Below are 21,224 nucleotides of genomic sequence, written 5' to 3' on the forward strand. Positions count from 1 at the left end.
ACGACTGGGGGTGAATCCAGAGTTCATTCTGTCACAGCCATCCGAACATTATTCATGCATGAAACGACTCATTTCAATAAAGAAAGAATCCGACAAACCTTAAGCATGTAGTAGAAGGGGAACCAGGAGAGAAAAATGTCAGAGAAGAACTCGAATATACTGAAAATGCCATACACCACCCAGTAGGTCAGCCACTGTGTGTCGTCCTCTTTGTTGGGACTCTCAATGGCCTTGATTCTATAAAAAAAGAAAATAAAGTTATTAGTAATGTTAGAGGCTTGCAAAGGTTCAAACAGAACTATTTTTGTGGGCTTCGTAAACACTAGAAGGTAATAGATGGTCAAAAAGAGTACCCGAACATGGTAAATTATTTTATGAAGTCGTGTCTGTGTTCCAATTAATTTGAAAACAAAATCGTTGCTTTGAAGCGTGTACATGTTTTTTAAAGCAATTTACGGTTACCAACTATAGACAATATTGGTAATTACAGGTTACAAAAAGTACTTTGCATACTTGGCAATGTAGTTCAAGGAGTTAAACATTGTACACACTATAAACTGGGTTGTTTCATGGTAACAATGCTTAAAGTCCCCCCAAAAAAACGAAAAAGGAAAAAAGGAAACAATGGAATAGTAGCCAATGGTTTTCAGAATGCAGGCACAGCTTTCCAATCCCACTACTGGTCATGAACGCAAAAAGAAAAAAAAAAAAATCAATGCCATCCTCTTCAAACGCGTATGGAGATTATTAGCACATACCACTATTCCCGATAAATGATCGCTTACAATAGGATCATGTTAACTTTATAGCAATTGATGATTGGTTCGCTATTACCAATCAATGAACCTAGCATTACAGTATGGAAACAGCTCGTTTAAAAAATCTTTTGCATTACCTAGCCAGGACTGAGTTGCTTAAAACGATTCCTGTACTAATAATTAAATTGCATAGAATAAGAAGCGTGTGCATATATTTATCAATGTGTACTTTTGTCAGTGCACGAACCCTAGAAAGGCAGGCTGCCCCTGAAAATGGGTCATACATCCATTACGCCATCATTTGTTGTGCTATAAAGATGCACGATGTCCTGCCAAATAACGTACGACCGTACACGTCATCAAATAATATGCATATATCGCCGCTGTGGTTCAGATTTATCCTCCTGTATGGAGTCTATAGCTTTCTCCAAGTATCGTATCAAGAAAGTGTATACAAAATTTCATGCAAATATCCTTGTGGCATCGTTTGGGAGAGAATTTGTAAGTCTGTTCTGCCTCGTTACAATAAATCTTACCTCTAAATTCATTGTGCAGAACTAGGGGGTTTGGATCGCATGCAGCAGGATACCGCTTCTTAAGGTAGCCAAGCAGGTGCTGCAGGCACAGACTACGATACCATGACTGAACCAGTACTGCATCCCTTTTGATGTTGATTAGCCAAGGAACAAGTTACTTACTTGTAACTGTTGTTCTCCAGCATGGGTCTGGCATGGATTCACATGCTCATGAATATTCCCCGTCAGGCCATGAATCCTCAGTAAAGAAAAAAAAAAAATCAGTTTCAGTTTGGTTTCTGAACCGTCTTTCTACTAATAACCAATCACTGGTCTATGGGTCATACTGCCCCCAGCCAATAACTGCCCTCTACCCAAGTCCCTCCTCTGGCAGCCATCTTCAGATTTGGTAGCACCTAAAGTGGCAGTAGGACCAAGAGAAGAGCTGCAGAGGGGTTGGAGGGAGGGTTCGCATGTGAATCCATGCCAGCCCCATGCTGGAGAATAACAGGTACAGGTAAGTAACTTGTTCCTTCGCCTGCATGGGGTCTGGCATGGATTCACATGCGAACCCTCCCTCCAACCCCTCTGCAGCTCTTCTCTTGGTCCTACTGCCACTTTAGGTGCTCATGAATTCAAGAATACATAGCAGTACACACATGCACAACCACGGGAGGTGGCAAGGCTCAACATTAAGCATCTCTTACCTCCTCACCAGGCTCAACTTCAAGCGAACAGTTTGCGCAGCACTGCCTGGCCAACTCTGGACTCCTCCCTGGAATCCGGGTTGACGTAGTAGAATCTCGTGAAAGTGCGAGTCGACCTCCACGTAGCAGCCCTGCAGATGTCCAGCAGGGGCACACCAGACAGGAACGCCATGGTAGCAGCGATCGTTCTGGTTGAATGGGCTCTCGGACAGCTGGGCAATGGTCGGTTTGCCAACCGGTGACAGTGCATGATGCAGCCAGAAAGCCATCTGGAAATGGAAGCCTTCGAGAGGGCCTTCCCCTTGGTTCACAGGTCCCAAGTTCACAAACAGCTGTGAAGTCTTCCGAAGGCTCTTCGTGCGGTCCAGGTAGAACTTCAGCACTCTAGCCACATCCCGCGAGTGCAAAGTCCCCTCAGCGGGCGACGGGAAGAAAACAGGTAACACCAACGGCTCATTGAGATGGAAGTCCGACGGCACCTTGGCCATTTTGGAGGGGTGCGTCCTCAGCACTACCCGCGTCCGTGAAAGGTCAGGTACGGAGGTTTACAAGAGAGGGCTTGGATCTCTCCCACTCGTCATGCAGAGGTGATGGCCACAAGAAAAGCGGTCTTCTACGATAGGAACTTCAGCGGTGCCTAGTGTAGGGGCTCGAATGGGGGGGGACCCATGAGCCTGGTCAACACCACGTTGAAAATCGATCGCTGGTCCGGGAACCCTATCTGCCTCGGCCACGCCGGTGTGACGAGGATCATCCTGCACCGGGACCGTCTGAGTTGATTGATGAGTCGCAGAAACAACGGCAACCGTGGGAACGCGTACAGGAACAGCCGTCCCAGGGGAAGGAGAATGCGTCGCCCATGCTCCTCGGCTGGGGAAACCTGCTGGCGAACCTCCGGCACTTTGTGTTCGCCGCCGTCGCAAACAGGTCGATCTGGGGACTGCCCCATTGTTGCAATAGGAGATCCACTTGGTCCTGCCGAAGTTCCCACTCGTGGCAAGAGCACAGCTCCCTGCTGAGTGAGTCGGCGACAGTGTTTTTCACTCCTGCCAGATGAAAAGGAACCAGGAACATCCCCAGGGCCACAGATCCTGCGCTTCCTTGTACAGGGCTGGGGATCTGGAGCCCCCCCCCTGCTTTCAGATGTAGAACATCGTGGTGTTGTCGGTGAAGATCTGTACCACCTTGCCCTTGAGGGACAGAAGGAAAGACCCGAGTCCCCAGAACACAGCCCGGAGCTCCATGACGTTCATGTGCAGGGACCTCTCCTCCGGGAGGCACAGGCCTCTTGCGTGGAGATCTCCGGTGCACGCACCGCACCCCTCCAGGGAGGCGTCCGTCGTCACAGTCTCCTGATGGGCTGGGGTCTGGAAGTCCATGCCTGCTGCGAGGTGCGTGCAGGCGCCCCACCACCGGATCACTTGACGGAACATCTCGTTGAGGGAGATCTCGTCTTCGAAGCCGCCCGCCGCTTCCAACGGGTGTCGAGGAACTCCTGCAGTGGCCGCATCCGCAACCTGAATAGACACGAGGTAGATGCACGATGACATCATGCCGAGCAGGGACTTGATGGACCTCGCCCTGCCCACTTCCATGGTCAACAGCCATTGTACCTTGCCCAAGATGGCCTTCGTCCTTTTCCTCCGACGGTGAAGCCAACTACGCCACTGTGTCGAGTCTGGCTCCCAGGAACAGGGCGCCTTGCGATGGTACCAAGTGGGATTTCGTGAAGTTGATTGAGAATCCCAGATCCGTGAGCAGGCGGACGGTCTCCGCTGTGTGATCGACAGAGTTTCCTCGACACTGCTCTGATGAGCCAATCGTCCAGGTAGGGGTATACGTGGATCCCCTGCAGGCAGCCGTGCCGCCACGCACATGAAGATCCTTGGCGCCGACTTCAACCAGAAGGGCAGGGCCTTGAACTGGTAGCGACACCTTTGGACCACGAATCGTAAGAACTTTTGATGTCATTTGTGTATGGGGATGTGGAAGTAGGCATCCTCCAAGTCCAGCGACGACAGGCAGTCGCCCTCCTTAAGCTGTCCCAGCACGTGCTAAAGGGTGACCATCCGGAACGTCTGGGACTTGATGCATTTGTTGAGGCGGCGAAGGTCTAGGATGGGTTGCCGGTCTTCTTTCGGATGAGGAAGTACCGCAAGTATACTCCGGAGCCTCTTCAGGACGAGTTCTATCGTGCCTTTTTTAGCATTGCTCGTACCTCCAGAAGCAGCTGTGGCACGTGGTTTTCCTTCCTGGCCATGGGTGGTATACAGGGACACTTTCTTTGGAATTCCAGAGTGTGCCCGTGGGCCAGAGCATCTAGCACCCAACGGTCGGTGGAGATGGACTCCCACACGCTGACAAAATTTGCCAGCCGGCCTCCCACCGGGGTGCTCATGTGGGGGGCCCAACGTCACCGTCGGTTCAGTCTTGCTTGGCCAATGCCTTGCCAACTTGGCGACGATGACGATTTCCTACGGCCTTGCTGCGGCCTCTGTAGGCTTCCTGCGACGAGGAGCGTGCCGCCTGGCGGTACGACGCAGAACCGCCACCGAATCCTTTGGAGGCACCCTGAGACTTGCCTCCGGAGGTCCGAAAGGACGGCCATCGATGGAGAGAACCCAAGGCCCGGCCGTCTCGGTGTCCGCCTTGATGGCCTGCAGTGACTCGCCCACTGCCTTGCCTAACAAGTTGTTCCCGTTGAAGGGCATGTCCAGTACCCTGGTCTGTATGTCCTGACGGAAGTCGGCGGCCTTGAGCCAACCGTGTCGGGGAAGACAAACACTGTTGCCCATCTGGCGAAAGCCGGTGTCGGCGATGTCCATGGCCACCGTGATGGCATGGTCCGAAGCCACCTCGTCTTCCTGTAGGATTTTAAGGGTTTCCGCCCTCTTGTCTGGCAGGAAATCCAGGAGGGGAGCGATCTTGAACCACAGTTCCCTGTCGTAGCGTGCCACGATGGCCGATTTGACCCGTCATCCCATAGCGTCCAGCTTCTTCCCCTTGCCGTCCGGTGGGGAAGTGGAAGTTGATGCCGTCGCCCCTGCTGATTTCTTCTTGGCCGCCACAGAGACCGAGTCCGGGGACGGCTGCGCTCTGAGGCACATAGGGGCGGAGTCTGGGACCCGGTACTTCTCTTACCGGTCCCTCTTCACAGGAGCCGCGGACAGGTTCTTCAGCAGTGACAGTCCTTCGTCCCAGATGTCGTCCAGTAACGGGACTGAGAGGACGGTCTTCCGCTTGGCCACCCGTCATTGGTAGAGGAAACCCTCCTTCTGCTCTTCAGGGCAAAGCTGGAAAAGCTCTGATGCCCTGACGATCATGGCGTGAAAGAGCCAATTTCGTCAGGGGGGTTATGGGAGGGAAGGGGAGAGGGAAGGGGGGGGGGGGGGGGGGGGGGGAGTCCAGGCAGGGGGTGATGGGAGATCTGCCCCGTCACCACCACTGTCGTCATCCGTCCCCGTCGTTGCCGTCTCATCCATCGGTGGAGCAGATGGAGTTGAAGGCTGGAAGGGAGGGGGGATGATTGATTCGCCTCCGCTTGTTCGGTGGGCTCCCCCGACGGTCCAGGCGCCGCTGGATCATCCGCTGGGGGGTAAGGGCAACCTTGTCCTCTTCTCCGTACGCAGGGTCTGGATAGCCATCAAGATTGCTCCCGAGTTGCCCTGTGGCATAGGCATCGGTTGCGACAGCTGGGGCGCAGGGACCTCAGTTTCCTCCGCGGCCTGCTGCTCCTTGTCGGCCCCACCGTTGCCCTCTTCTGGATCCCTCCTGTAGGACCAGACTTCCTCGAACTTCTTGTCCAGGGTCTTTTAGATGCCAGCCAGCTCATCTTCGGAGGTGGTATCTGTGTCTGTTATGGCTACCGTACCCCCACCTCTTTCTCGTCCCGGGGTTTCATGGGGGTCTTCGATAGGCTGGAAAGATGATTTCCTCCGGGGTGGCAGGGAAACTCTAGGCCCGTAAGTAGTCTCGACTGGGGTAGCCTCAGCAGGCTTCAGCAGGGCCGCCATGACTCCTTCAATCGGGGCCTTCGCCGGGTGAATCAGAGCCTTCACGACCTTGGGCGCGTCTGGGGCCTTCACCTCGCAGTGCTTTGCTTTCTGTTGGGCCCCCGTCGTCGGAGCGCCCTCAAAGGTCTTAGAAGACTGCCGAGACTACTTCTCACCTGCTGCTGGGCTCTTCCCCCTCCAGCCAGTTAGTGAGTCGGGTCCGACGGTCCGGACATGTTCTTACAGAACGTGCAGTCCTCTTCCACGTGAGACTTGTCGTCGTAAAGGCAGTAGAGGCACCTGGAGTGCTCATCCTCGAAGACATTCTGTAATCCACATCCTGGGCAGATTCTAAACAGCTTGGATCCAACAGGCGTCGTGTCTCCTTTGTCCTGGGCCATGTCCACGCGGGGTAGGCCTCCAAGATCTTCCAGAATCCTCCAGGAAGAGAAAACGACGATAATTCGCCCTTGAGGGGCGTAGAAAAATTCTGAAACAGGTCGCCTTTGATCGGAAGAAGAATCAGTGGAGTTTGAGGCTTGAATATTTTTTATTTTTTTTTTATTATTATAAACTTTTATTTTTGTTGGCAGAGGCGAGAGACACACACACCAAGCGAATAAAAGTAACATAATACAGTCAGTAAATTACAATGAGACGCATAGCTGACAGGTGGATGAGAAAAGTCAATTAGGGGGTACGACAACACAAGGCATACAAAGCTATGGATCACAGCAGAGGTGCTCATGGCGAGTTGTCAGCCGACGAAGGGGCGTCCAACCCGTTCAGATAGCTGTTAAAAGCAGTCCAAATATTTTTGGCCCAGGAGCGAACATGGAGGGTGCTGAGGTATTCCTCTTCACAGTTCCGTGACCAAGTCAATAAATTCAGCCATTTCCGGGAGGTAGGAGATGTGGAGCATTTCCAATTCTTTGGTACATATTTCTTAGCAATAATATAACCCACATTTAAGAATTTGGCTGCGTCCCAAACCCCAAAAAGCACTCCTAACGGGTCAGGCTCAATAGCAATATCACAGATTTCACAGTGTTTTTAGGATCTCACCCCAGAACGTAGCCAGCCCCGGGCAGTCCCAGAACATGTACAAGTGACCTGCATTCTCTGCTCCGCAGCGAGGGCAGGGCCGTGGGTCAGAGCGGGCAAACCTGGAGATCCTGCGCAGAGTGTAATATAACCTGTTCAGCAATTTATACTGGATAGTGCGATATTGAAAGTTCAGGGAGACCCTATTAGTGTGGGCGCACATTTTCCCCCATAGCTGGTCGGAGAGCTCCATCTCGAATTTCGATGCCCAGTCGTCTCGAGCACCAGAAGGCGATGTAGTACCCGCAAGAAGGAGTTTGTATAATGAAGACACTACACCGCGTAAAGTGAGATGATCTCGGGGGGTACCCTGTAACCGTATCCCTTTGTGAGAATGGCGCATCCTAATAGAGTCCGCCATGGGCTCGATGGCTAGGGCAAATCAGATCGGGGAGAACGGGGACCTTGGCGGGTGCTTCTGAATAGGGTGAACAGGGCGGACGTTTGGGAGTTAACCCGAACCCTGGCCACAGGGGAGGTGTACAACAGCTTGATGTATGCGATCATCCATGCCCAACCCCCATGGTCTCAAGGACGGAACCACATGTACCTCTCAAGAGTGACCGCAACTGCGCCCGTACCCTGGTCGATTTGTGACATGACATTGAGGAGCCGCCTGATATTGTGCGACGTGGATCTCCCAGGCACGAAACCCGATTGGTCATCCTGTATCATGTATGGCATAACAGGTAAAAAGCGACTAGCAATCACCTTAGCAAAAAATTTAGTACAAGTTCATAAGCGAAAGGGGCCAATGATACACAATCGTCCCCAGGTTTCCCAGGCTTAAGCAGGACCGTGATGACGGCTTCACGCAATGTTGGGGGAAGGGCTCCTATCTGAAGGGACTCATACCAAACCCCGAGCAGTTCGGGGGGGCCAAAATAGCAACATGCTCCTGATAGAATTCGGCGGTGAGCCCGTCGGGACCCGGCGCCTTTCCTTTAGGGAGACTAGATATGGCTTCTACAATTTCATCTAATGTAATGGGGGAGTCTAATTGGTCTCTAGTTTCACCAGAAATAATGGTGGTGGGTATCTGCTCCAGTAACTCCCGCATCTGTGAGTCAGTGCTCGGGGGGGGCTGAGTGTACAGTTGAGAGTAGAAGCCAGTGATGACCTCAAGGATACGCTGGTCAGACCACTGCATCTCCCCTTGCTTGTCCTTCATAAAGTTAATTTGAGATTGGCCCCACTCACCCCTCGCCAATGCAGCTAACGTCTTACCGGGCCCATCACCCTCCCTGTACTTCCGCGCAGCCTGTGGGCGGCTGAAGAACTGGACCTCCCTAGTAGCATGCTCATTAAAGGTCTAACTCCTCACTGATCCGGGAGAGGACACCGGAGTCAACAAGAGTCCGGGTGGGCCCACTCCAGATCTCGAAGTTTGGTTTCAGAGTGGGATAAGGCGGCTCTTATAGTCTTAAGGACTCCGGACTCTCTGGATATGGAGGCCCCCCTGATAAAGGCTTTAAAAGCATCCCAGCGGACCCCCAGGGTGGTGGACTGCGACCCATTGTGCTCAAAATAGGACTGAACATCAGCAAGAATATCTGCCCTGAATAGTGTCCCGCAGAGCGCCCGATTTGAATCGCCACGTGTTGAAGGGAGGAGCAGGCATTCCCAACTCAAGGACCAAAAGAATCGGTGAGTGGTCGGACAGAGTGCGTGCCAGAATTTTCATTTCCAATATCTTACCCAACACCGAACCAGACACCAGGAACATGTCGATCCTGGAGGAACTATCATGTACTGAGGAGTAGTAAGTGAACTCCCGTGTCTGTGGATGAAACACTCCCCATACATCATGAATGTCAAGTGTCACACTGTGGGACAGTAGTCTGCGAGCTGCGCCTGACAGGGTTCTGGGGGCCGTGCCAGGCCCATCTTTCATTGGGTCGAGTATGAAGTTCATATCCCCACCCCAGATGATCTGTACCCCCACATACCCTAGTAATATGGATGCCACCTGGTCGATAAATGTGGGAGAGTCAACAGTGGGGCTGTATGTGTTCACTAGCAAGCAATCCTTATTGGCAATAGTGCAGTACAAAACGATGCATCTCCCCTCGGGGTCCACGTAGCTCTTATGTAAGACAAATTTAATCGACTTATGGATCAGCGTCAGGACCCCCCCCCCCCTGCGCTCGTGGAATATGAGGTGTAATATCTGTGCAATCCCCCATGTTAGCGCTATACTTTTGGATAGAGGGCCCATTGAGTGAGTCTCCTGCAAAAGCAGAATTTTGCAGCCGTGTCTGCTGGCATACGCTACAATCTTACGAGCCTTAGTGTAATTGCTCAGGCCCCGCACATTCCAAGACATCACCGCCACCTGCATTTCAAAGGTCTAAGCAATATCTCACCACCAGCGTCATAGTGCTGGACCAGATTGGAGGACGCCCCCCCCCCCCATGTCATTCACAGAGGGCGCATCAAGCATTGTCATGCAGCCGTGTACCTTGAAACACTGATTCACGAAACCAGGGACCAGACCCCCATCTCCAGGGCGCACCCGGGTGACAGTGGACAGCCCACCAAAGTCTAGTGAACATCCCACCACTGTTGTCGTAATCCAACTATAAGGCAGTGCTCATTCCTGTACAAGCGCCCCAATGTCGTGTGATCTGCCAGTCTGCTCCCGCTGTTTGCGATACCACGTCTCAAAACCCCAACATTGCCCCCCCACCACCCTCACTGCCCACACCCAACTTTCAGTGGATTTCCCCCACCCCCCCCCAACACAAACGTCACCAGAAATAACAAGACTACCCGGAATAGAGGGGCCCGAGGACCAGACCCAAAAGGGGGAAGCCCCAGGAAATGCCCAACAGGGGCCTACAACCAGTGACATCAACCAGAACAAAAGCATTTGCAATTGCAGTGAGGTGTGCTGTAGCCTTGTGGACGGCGCTTCTAGTACCATTGAGATTGTCAAAGAGAAGTTCTGCGAAAAAAACGGACCCATCGGCTGGCCCCCAGAGCCAGGCAGTCATTGCAAGTGGGAGGACTCCAGGGAGGCACCTGGGGTACATGACTGCATTAACCATTCAGCTGTGAAGGAGGCCAGTGCAGCCCGCACCCAGGACGCATCGTAACTCAGTCAAGAGCGGAGGGGGCCCAATCAGCTAAAATTGCAGCACCTAATTACCATTTGCATAATCCAAGTCACGGATTTTACCATATAGATTAGTTAACGTCGGACCATGTTGCTCCGAGTCAATTGACGTTGGCAGGCTCTCCAGCCTGATCAGGAAGTGGTATGTGCGCTTCAATAAATTTCACAGCCTTATCGGGGATAGTGAAGAAGTATAGTTTGCCATTGTGGGTGATTTTGAGCGCGCCGGGAATAGGATGGCATACGGGACACTCCGTTCTCTGAGCAGCTTCTTGACTCCAACGAACTGGCGCCTTTCTTGCTGAACCGCAAATCGAAAAGTCCGGAAAGATCCTGACGGTGTGAAATTCAAGCCGCAGGTTCCCCTTTCGCGCGCGCGACAGGCGGAAAATGAGATCTCTGTCCCGGTATTTGAGGATCCGGGCTATGATGGGCCTTGGAATATCGCCGGGCTTCGGGCGAGGTGAGAACGCTCGATGAGCGCTCTCAACTGTGAAGTGCGGCGATAGCGTCGGGTTGCCCAGCAGGTCCTTCAGAAAGGCTTCGACCGCATCCTCCATGTGCCCCTTAAGGGCGTTCTCAGGGACCCTTATAATGAGCAGATTATTTCTGCGGGAGCGCGATTCAAGGTCATCGCACTTTGCCCGCACATTTTCCATGTCACGGGACAAGGAGGTAACAGCGTCCTGCAGAACATCCTCATTAGTAGAAATTCTGTTTTCAGCTTCGGTGATTCTGGTCCCCGCCTGATCCACCCGTGATTTTAGGGAGGCGACGTTGGCATTAATGTCATCTAGCTTCTCATGAAAGGAGGCAAAGTTTTTAGCCATGGATTCCACGAGAGTGGTCAGATCAGGGCCCGTTGCATTCGGGCGCAAGTCAACTTCCGGTTCCTCTTGCAGGGATGATGCGTGCCCCATTTCGCTCGTCGGAACTGATTTGGTGAATTTATCCATGGGCCCCCCCCTTGGAGAGGACCCCTTGGATCTGTTCGACATTGTTTGACTCCTTCAGGTATGGCAGGACCCAGAGGTGCAGTAAACGGGAAGTGGACTAGGGGGCCAGAAGACAGCAGGTGCTACCCCTACCAAAGTGGAGTAGGCCGGCTCTGGTGGCAGAGGAGGGTGAGTATCCGTAGCCGGATTGGACGCCCGGGTCCAGGAGGATGAGGGCACCAGCACTCGGAAATTGATAAATGAAGTGGCAGTGTTGTAGGGGGCCGCTCCCCATCCAAGTGAAAGGCGTGAGATCAGCCCAACGGGGCCCCCGCTTCAAGAGGCTCAATCTGTGCAGTACAGCAGTAGAGGGAGTGTCAGACTCCCAGCACACACAGGGGCCTCTAGGTGTAGGAGGATGGCCCCTGGAAGGGATAAAATGCAGGCTGTGCCTTAGTAGTGACTAATGCAGGCAAATCCTGTGAGCTTTTAGGGAGAGTTCGCATAGCCTACTCTCCAGGGTGCCCGGGCCTGGTGATGCGGCTCAAAGAATATGAGGGGGGGGGGATCCCACGGCCCCCGTGGAGGAGCAGGACAGCTGGCAGTGTGGGGGTAGGGGGGCGCAGCAACACTCCAAGAACGCCCCCCCCCCCAGCCCCTCACCTGATCAGCGCGATCGCTCACGCGCACCAGGAAGCCGAAAGTCCGCCACAGCGGGCAGGCCACAACCCGTCCGGCCCACGCGTTCCGGCGATGGGGGCTCCAGCCCCGAGAGCAAAGGCAGGGGCCGGGGCACGCTCCAGCGACGGCCCCGGCAGCTGGTTCCCAGAGCCGCTCAGCCCAGGGTCTCCGGCCCAAGGGTGATGGCATGTGGCCAGGCACACCCCGCAGCGGCTCCAGCAGCAACGCAACCGCGCTGCAGCACGTCCGGGGGGGGGGGGGGGGGTGTTGAAAGACTGCCACGGAACCCAGCACAGCTCCAACGGCCCCGGGCAGCCACGGGACGTTCGGCCGGGGCAAGCCTCCAGCCTCGCGCGGCGCAAGCACTCCGAGGGCCAGGGACACACCACGGCCACTGCGAGTCAGCAGGCCGCAATTTGAGGAGGCCCGTAAGATGTCTTCCCGAGTCCGAATCAAGCCGGGATTTCACCGGATGATGCCTGACACAACAGGGCAGCAGGCCAACCACAGGCACAGTGTCAGAAGTGGTGTCGGTCGCAGATGTCTGCGGATGATTGCCGGAGCCACACAGAGCTCAAAGGCTAGGCAGCCATCTTGGGCTGCTCCACAGCACCACCTCCGTTTGAGGCTCGAATTGACCGAAAAATAAGAGTAAACTCTTAGGAAAAAAGCAAAAAGCAGTAAAAGCTCAAGAGCTATAGCACGAGGACTCCCAACACTTGAACGTGCAGTAAAAAAAATCTGAAGATGGCTGCCAGAGGAGGGGCTTAGGTAGAGGGAAGTCATTGGCTGGGGGGCAGTATGACCCAGAGACCAGTGATTGGTTATTAGTAGAAAGACAGTTCAGGAACAAAAACTGATTTCTTTACTAAGGATTCCCAGCCTGACGACGGGGAATATTCATGAGCATGTGAATCCACGTCAGACCCCATGCTGGAGAATTGCATTTTGATAGATCATTTATTACAAAAACACAATAAACAAAGCTGTGTTAAAGTTATAGATGCGGGCAACTATGCTTCAGGTGATTGATATCTACTTCAGTTAGCTATCGAATGAATGTCCAGACATTACAGCAAGCAAGCACATCCAATTATCGCAGATCTGCATATTAAAAACACACAAATTGAGCACAGCAAATGCTTAAATATCCAGAGTGTCTCAACTGGCATAGTCCTTCCCTGCCAGGGAAGCAGAGCAGTTCCCGACTTTAAGGGAGCGGCGGGGGAGTATCCACCCACTGAGGCTGTGGTAATTGGGGGGAGAGGAAAAGGTCTGAAAGGAGAAGAACAAAAGTTTTAGTGAAAGAACCACAGCCACTGTTGGAGTCAACACGCACGTTTTGTTGGGGGGCGGGGGGAGAAACGAAGGACATGCATGGCGGGGAGGAGGGTGAAGCTCAGAATAAAAATGTGAATTAAACAGGAGCAACTGTCATACCAAACAAGGCATTACGGACAACCCAATTAAACACCGTGGTAAGAAGACTGGTGGTGGCCAGCCAGATCTTGTATGCCGCAGGTATGACCATGTCTGTGAGAGCAAATATTAACGGGGCTGTCTAAGCTTAAAGCGCACTGGCGGGAGGAAGGGGTCCATACTAGACACGCTGGGGGAATGGCTGCTACCTGAGAGATCTAGGAGTAGGAGCGGTTGGAGAGGGGGGGGGGGAATGGAGGGGGGAGCAAGAGATTGTCCCACCAGGTTTTAGAGGAAGAAAAGGGCAGAGTAGAAGTTGCTGAGAGCCGTTTATAGTAGCCTGTATTTAGCATAGAAGAGCCTGGCTAGATTAATACACAGAGCTGCTTTGACTTTTCAGGCCATCTGGTGCCATACACACCGGGTTTACAGTATACAAAGTTAAAGAAGCACCATCTTTTAGATAGAAGACCTTTAAAGCGCAATGGTTCAAAACAATTGAAGAAAAGAAATTACAGCTTGCAATTCATGTAGAGGTTACACTGGCAGCACACTATACAGTAGCCTCTGCTTTCTAGATAAGGCCTGAGCCGGTTTAGCTACTGCTCACCAAAACTTCATATCGATCCCCGAAAAGGTATCGTATACACCAGGGTTTGGGTGTGGAAGGAGAGGGGTGGTGGGGGGGTAGGGGAGGAGTTTATACAGGTGGTCGAATGCTAGATGGGGTGCATGTAATTTTACAGAACATTTTAATACAGAATAACAAAATATTCTCGAGCACCACTTTCTATATACCTTGAGGCAGCAAGCTTTAATAGTTGCGCAGTAGGCATTTACAGACCGAGATGGTCACAGCTGTTAAGAGCAAGGCTTTCGCTTTGCCATTCCAGCAAAGGTCGAATGTGTGCCGAGTTACACTGCATTCAAGTGTTCCAAATGTTTCCATTTTTATTTATTGGAGCATCAGTATGTCATTTCGATCAGAAAATATGTACATAGAATACAATAAAGACAGGCAGTCCCTGGGTTGGGTGCCTTTTCAAGATGCATGCTTAGACTGGTTGAGGAAGACCAGTTAATGGTGTGTGGGGAGGACAGGGTATGTAAACAGTGTTTTTATTGTCCCCTTATCCCGGGTCTGACGTTAGGGCCAGTATTTACATAATTGCAATTTACACTGGGTGATCCTGTGAGACGAAAGAGGGAGGAAGGCTGCGAAGGTGGGTACTTGGGTGGGGCAGCTTCTTCGATCGTAGAGGTTGAATTTGAGCCTTGTGAACAATTCCACCGGTAAAAGGTCTGATAGCTGGAGGTAGAACATTCCAGTGGAGTGGGGAAAAGTGTGGGGCAAGGAGTGAAAGCAGAAGGCGGCATGGCGACAGGTGATTGATGCGTTGCAGAGATAATAGGAATGGAGTATAGTGGGAGAGTACAGAGATGCAGTCAGTGACGTAGCTAGATCATGGATTTAAGAGGAGCGCAGAAAGAACCATGCATCATGGCGTAAGTAGGTTGAGGTGGGGGGGGGGGCGGAAGGGAGAAGAGGTTCATATCTATGTAGGTTGAAAAGGGTGCATATTACAAAGTTTATTTAGTGATGCGGGATGGGAGGTTGGCTTTTCCTAAGGTTTAGCAAATTTAGACTGGCAGCAGTAAGAATGGCCATTGGGTTTAACATGGCAGCAGTAGCAATGGCCGTGGTGGACTGCCACTGTTTCAGGTTGCTGTCAGAGAACCCCAAGGGTGCTAGCCATGGTTGAGCAAGTAAAGGGTCAAAGAGATGGGAGCCAGAAGAGTGGGGTTGACATTGGAGGCTGGGAGAAAGACAACTTCCATCTTGCAGTAGTGGAACATGAGCCAGCCAGCAACGGATGGCTGTTTTATGTTCAGATTACAGGGGTAATGGAGGGGGAAGGAAAAGGTGTCATAAGTGAAGAGGGGAAGTTGAAAGCTAATGAAAGAGAAGTTTAACCTGGGAGGTGGTGTAAAGGGGAGTTCACCCTGGGAGGTGGTATATAGGGTGAATCAGTGTGGGCCTAGGAGATGCTGGGGGAGGTCGCGGGCGGGGAGGAATTTACACCTCAAGAACATACTCAGTATAAAAAAGGAGGCTCCATTTGCCAGTATCCACGGATCACACTGCAGTCTGGGCAGCAGAATGGTTTGGAGGATGTAGGAAAGTGTCCTACATGGGGATTACATGGCGAATACAATACAACATATTCTGGGTCTACACAGGCCATGAATGGGCAGGGGCACTGCTCCCAGAGCTCCATTCTTGCAAACCTGACCGCCTCCTCTGCGCTGCGCTATAGCCAGAAGCAAAGCAACAACTGCACCCCAGTTTTAGTTTCACAATTTCAGGCGATGCAGAAGGCTAGCCAAAAAGGGAGGTGGACTATCTACAACCACCAGGCCCCAAACTTGGCACTCGCAATTGGAGAGTGATCAGAGGAGAGTAAGAAAAAGGTGTGGTTTGTACATTTGGACAACTGTAGGGGAATTGGGGGGACCCGGGAAGGAGGACTAACGTTCCTGGCTATTAGCTTGTAAATTGAAATATGTACTCCCAATATACGTCCAACTGTATTTCTGCTCCCTAATTCCTCTCCCCTTTGGTGTCTTAACCTTAAGATTGGGCCCAATAATTTCACTCCAAGGTTTTTTTCCCCACAACTCATCTCCCCGATTTTAATTCTGCTCAACACATCGGTTTGCCCCTAGGATGTGTCCCACTGATTTCACATCTATGTTGTGCTGTATTTCGGCTCACTACTGAGATTGTAATGCTAGGCTGTTCTCACTGTCTCTCTTCTCCCCCGAGATTCCACTCTTAAATCGTGAATCATAATGTTCCTACTTCTAGGTTGTAACTTACTGTTCTCTTTGTGACCCATTATTATTCTACTCCTAGGTTTTGCCCCACTGTATTTCTGCGCAACATTTTAATTTACTTCTAGGGTGTACCCCACCATTTCTGCACCTCTTCCATGATTTTACAATAAGTGTGTGCTCTCTTGTGTTTTTACCATAAAGTGAACTAGATTTCCATCTCCATTGCTATCCCATTTCTAGGATATGCACCACCGCATTTCGGTTCCCCCACTTAGATTCTCTCCTAGATTGCATCAACTTAGCAAAAAAGGAACAAGTTACTTACCTGTAACTGTTCTCCAGCATGGGTCTAGCATGAATTCACATGCTCATGAATATTCCCCATCTCAGGCCGGGAATACTCAGTAAAACATTTTTTTAAAAAAAATTAAATAAAAAGCTGTTTTGCTTTAAAAGCATGAAAACTGCCTATTATCCAATCACCGGAGACTGGGTTATATTACACTGATCCAATGACGACCACACCTCCGGCAGTCAGCTTCAGATTCGAAAGCATGTGAGGTGCCCGTATGAATCCAGAGGAGCCACAGCGGGGAAGGAGGGAGGGTTCACATGTGAACCATGGCAGACCCATGCTGGAGAACAACAGTTACAGGTAACTAACTTGTTCCTTCTCCAGCATGGGGTCTGGCATGGATTCACATACTCATGAATACGAGTATAGAGTAGTACACATACACAACCACAGGAGGTGGCAAGGCTCAACAGAAGTACACCACTTACCCCTGGAACAGACTCACTTTAAAACAAACCGGTTGTGTAGCACCGCCTGGCCGACTATGGACTCCTCCCTAGAATCCCGGTCGTCGCAGTAGAACCTTGTGAAGGTGTGCATAAACCTCCATGTAGCAGCCCTGCGAATGTCCAGCAGGGGCACCCCAGAGAGAAACGCTGTCGTAGCAGCGATGGCTCTGGTGGAATGGGCTCTGGTGGAATGGGCTCTCGGCCAGCCTAGAACCGGTCTGTTGGTCAGACGATGACAGAACATGATGTAACCAGAGAGCCACCTGGATATGGAAGCCTTTGACAGGGACTTCCCCTGATTGACAGGTCCAAAGTTCACAAAGTTCTGATGATTTCCGAAAATACCTTGTGCAGGCCACAAGGAACATCAAGGTACGAGCAACATTCAGCGTATGCAGTGAACTTTCAGCAGCTGAAGGATTCGGGAAGAATACTGGAAGCACCCAGGGTGTATAAGGTGGAATTCAGACAGAACCTTTGGCATAAAGGTGGGGCGTGTCTACAGCACAACCCTTGCAGCATGAAAAGACAGGTATGGGCGTTGCAGCAGAGCACCTGAATCTCCCCGACCAGCCTGGACAAGGGGATGGCTACCAGGAAATAGTCTTCCAGGAAGGAAATGTCAGCAGAGCCTGATACAATGGTTCGAACGGAGGCCACATGAGTTTGCTAAGAACGTCATGGAGCTCCCACACCGGGGCAGGAGCCTTCACTGGCAGAAATGTTCTAAAGAACCCTTTCAGAAATTCCTGGACAAGCCTGTGGTATGACAATGAGGGTCTGCCCGGTGATGTAGTGTACCAGGAAATGGGCGCTAGGTGCAAGGCCAAACCAGACTTGGCTAAAGACAGCAGGTGTGGCAGTAGCTGAGGAGCTGCGATGCGTAGAGAAGCAATCTTCTGTACCCTGCACCACACAGTGAAGCCCTTGATGGTTTATTTATAATGCGCACCAAACCCGAGGGCATTAGGGCGCAGGAAAAAAAAAGAAAAAGGATTGTTCAGCTGGGGTTACATTGCTGCGGGTTGCAATACACAATAATAAACAGTATTAGTAAATTCCTTCCATCTGTAGCCGTAAAACGAAAGTGTCGAGGACACGCTGGCTTTAGCCGGGACCTGCCTGCATTCCAGTGGAATATCATAATGCCCAAACTCTAGGGCTGCAGGAGCCAGGCTGTGAAGTCCAGCGACACTGGGTCAAGGTGTAGTATCCTTCCTTCTTTGGAGAGGAGATCGGAAGAGGAGGCAGCTGGAAGACAGGAACCGCCGCCATGCAGAGTGGTTCCAGATACCACATCTGGCGCAGCCCTGCTGGGGCGATCAGAATCATCTTGCTGCAGTAACGTTTGAGTGTATTGATCACACAAAGCAAGAGAGGCTTTGGAGGGAATGCCTAAAGGAACAGGCCCTCCAAGCGAATGAAAATGCATCTTCAAGACTCACCGGTTGGGGAAACCTGCTGGCGAATGCTTGCCACTCCGAGTTTTCCGCTGTTGCAAAGAGGTCGGCCCCACTTGTGGAACAGGCAAGCTGTCTTCTGCCTGCTGGAGCTCCCACTTGTGGCAGGATTGCAGTTGCCTGCCGAGGGAATCCGCCAGTGTGTTCTTGATGCCCGTCAGATGGAAAGGGACAAGAAACATGTCCTGAAGAATGGCCCAGTGCCAGAGGGCCTGTGCATCCAGGGAGAGAGTGGATCCCGTGTCAGTGAAGATCCTCACCAAATGATTTGAGAGCCCAAAACACGGCCTGCAGCTCCAAAACATTTAAGTGCAGATCCTTCTCCCCCGGACGTCAGAGGACTCTGGTGTGGGACTGCAGAGTGCGAGTCCCCCCATCCATCTAGAGAGGCATCTGTGGTGACCGTGGCCTGGAATGGGGTAGGGGGGGGGTCTGTAACATGGCCCCCCGTGTAATATGCTGGCACACACCCCTCCCACCACTGAACAGCCAGTCTGAAGTCCTGTTTGAGGGCAATCCTTTCAGACCACGCGCCCATGACCTGGAGCCACCTTGCGTCCAGAAACTCTTGTAGAGGTCTTATCTGTGGCCTGCAGAATGGAATAAGGTGAATGCAGGGTGACATAGCCAGCAGCGACTCGATAGCGAGCACTGTCACATTCTGGGCTTAAGTAAGGCAATGCACCTTCCCCCCCAACATAGCTGTCACCCTGTCCTCTGAGGGATACACCAGAGATGCCACTGTGTCGAGGCGGGCTCCCAGGAACAGAGCGTTCTTTGATGGCACCATGCAGGACTTCGGAAAGTTGATGGAAAATCCGAGAGCAGTCAGAAGGTGCATTCACCACCAGGGCCTGAAAGGGGAGACGGATGAGCCAGTCGTCTAGATATGGATAGACGTGAATGCCCTGGTGATGCAGGTGCCCTGCCGCCCCCCTTTTTTTTACATGGCTTGCACCTCGCCATCAGCTGGAGCTTGTGCAGCTCCTTCATTGCCACAGGGGGAATGCAAGGGCACTCGTGTTCGAAATCCCCATCTTCCGAAAACCTGAGTCTGCGACATCCATAGCAACCGTGATGGCGTTGCCTTCCTAAAATGGGGCTAAAGCCTCAGTCATCTTATCATCCGGCAAGAAATCCAGGCGTCGGCCCAGCTTCAACCACAACGCCCTGTCCTAGCGGGCCAGGATCGCTAGGGCATTGGTGGCCTTCACGGTTGATGCAGCGGTATAGATGACTCGCTTACCCATTGCATCCAGCTTTCCCTTCCTGGTCAGGGGGGACCATGGACTTGGAAGACCGATTTGCAGACTGCTTATTGGGTGCGGCCGAAAACCAGAGTCCGGGGACTGTTGCGATCCAAGGCATTTAGGGACCGAGTCAGGTACCCTGTATTTCTGCTCAAGCCTGTCCCGTTTCGCTAGTGTGGAGCTTGGGGTCGTCATCAGCACCAGGCCTTCCTCCCAGACTTCGTCCAGTAGGAACTAACATCAGTATCTTCATGGGCGATTTGCACCTCTGGTAAAGAAACCCCCGTCTTCTTTTCCTCTGGCACTAAGTTAAAGAGAGTAGATGCCCTCGACAGCATGGAGTGGAATGAACCCACCTCATCAGGAGGAGATGCCCTGGGGGTATCATCGGCACCCAGCAGTTCACCGTCTGCAGGCACAAAGTAATCCAACTCATCCGTGTCCGTGGTGCCTGTATCTGTGCCTGTCCCAGAATCCGTATGGGGTGGATTCCTTACCAGGACCGCGGGGGTAGGTGGTGGTGTTGGTCGCCTTGGCTTTAGAGGGAATTTATGGGGCCTGTGCAGAGGTCTCGGAGGGCTGTGCCTGGGGTGCCTCCCATTGGGGCCATCAGGGGCAGAAGCTGCGGCTGTATTTCTGACACCATAGTATGTAGTGTAGTACGAATATCCAGCGACATCTCCAAGGCTCTGCTCAAGGACCACCGGGGCAAGCACCGATGGACGGCTAAATGGCCTCGCTGGAAATGGATGACTAGTGCACCTTGACAGTATTGGTAGCCGTTCCTGTCCTAAACCAGGGATTTCCAGACCCATCAGGTTGTCCCCCAGCCTGGTCTGAGAAGCAGCCCACCTGCAAGGACTCCTGAGCTCAAGTAGATTGCCATGACATGATCCCTTGCAACCTCCCTTAGACCCACCCAAGGTCTAGATAGAAAAGCCATCTGCGGCAACAGCTCCCTTGATCCTTCAGCCTCTTTTGGAAAAGAGGAAACGATGGGGCCTTTTAAGACAGTAATCGTGGTCGAGGCAGCTGTAGTTGTGGCCGGAGCGGTTGTGGTCCGAGGAGTGTAACCCTGGTTGACAATTTTGCCGTCGATTTCACCACGGTCGATGACCGAGATGTGGCAACGGTCGTCTAGGTCGTCATTGCCATGGTCGATGGCAGTCTTGCAGACAGGGTGCTCTGCTTGGGAGGACATGGAGGGCCTTCCTTAAGGGAATGTTTCCTCAGTCTACCCTTCAATAAAGGGCCATGCTTGGAAGAGATGGCTCTCTGAAGATGTACCACCCCGACAATCTTACCGTGGACAGGGAAGGCGAAGGACAGCATGTGTGCTCCGAACTGGGTTCTGCGGCAGTGGAGTCGGTCGGATCTGGAGCTTGACCTTTCTGTGGACCTCCTGTGTAGGAACATCCTCAGCTGATCTCAACCTCTCCCCCGAGGGAGATTGCTCCAAAGGTCACCCGGACCTGGAGGGGGCCTGTACGCGCCCAAAGGCCACGCCTGGTGCCAGTTCCTCTTTCAGCCACGCCACCAACCTTGTGTAATGGGCCCGCTTAGTTTTGGTGGGCAAACTTGGCAGATTTTGCATCGTTCTTGGTCATGATCAGGATGCAGACAGTAGAGGCAGCTTGTGTGCC

General features: G+C 52.2%; 1 protein-coding gene across 2 annotated transcripts in view; it reads right to left on the minus strand.

The window, feature by feature from the left end:
• REEP5 (receptor accessory protein 5) overlaps positions 1-21,224 on the minus strand; it is a 264,547-nt gene that overhangs the window by 99,141 nt on the left and 144,182 nt on the right. For both annotated transcript variants that reach the window (XM_069625504.1, XM_069625505.1), the window contains exon 3: positions 99-237. In XM_069625504.1, coding sequence (XP_069481605.1) covers positions 99-237 — 139 coding nt within the window. The remainder of the gene's footprint in view (positions 1-98; positions 238-21,224) is intronic.

Source organism: Ambystoma mexicanum, chromosome 6p (assembly GCF_040938575.1).
Source record: "Ambystoma mexicanum isolate Mex_15411 chromosome 6p, UKY_AmexF1_1, whole genome shotgun sequence".
In the NCBI taxonomy this organism is placed as follows: Eukaryota; Metazoa; Chordata; class Amphibia; order Caudata; family Ambystomatidae; genus Ambystoma; species Ambystoma mexicanum.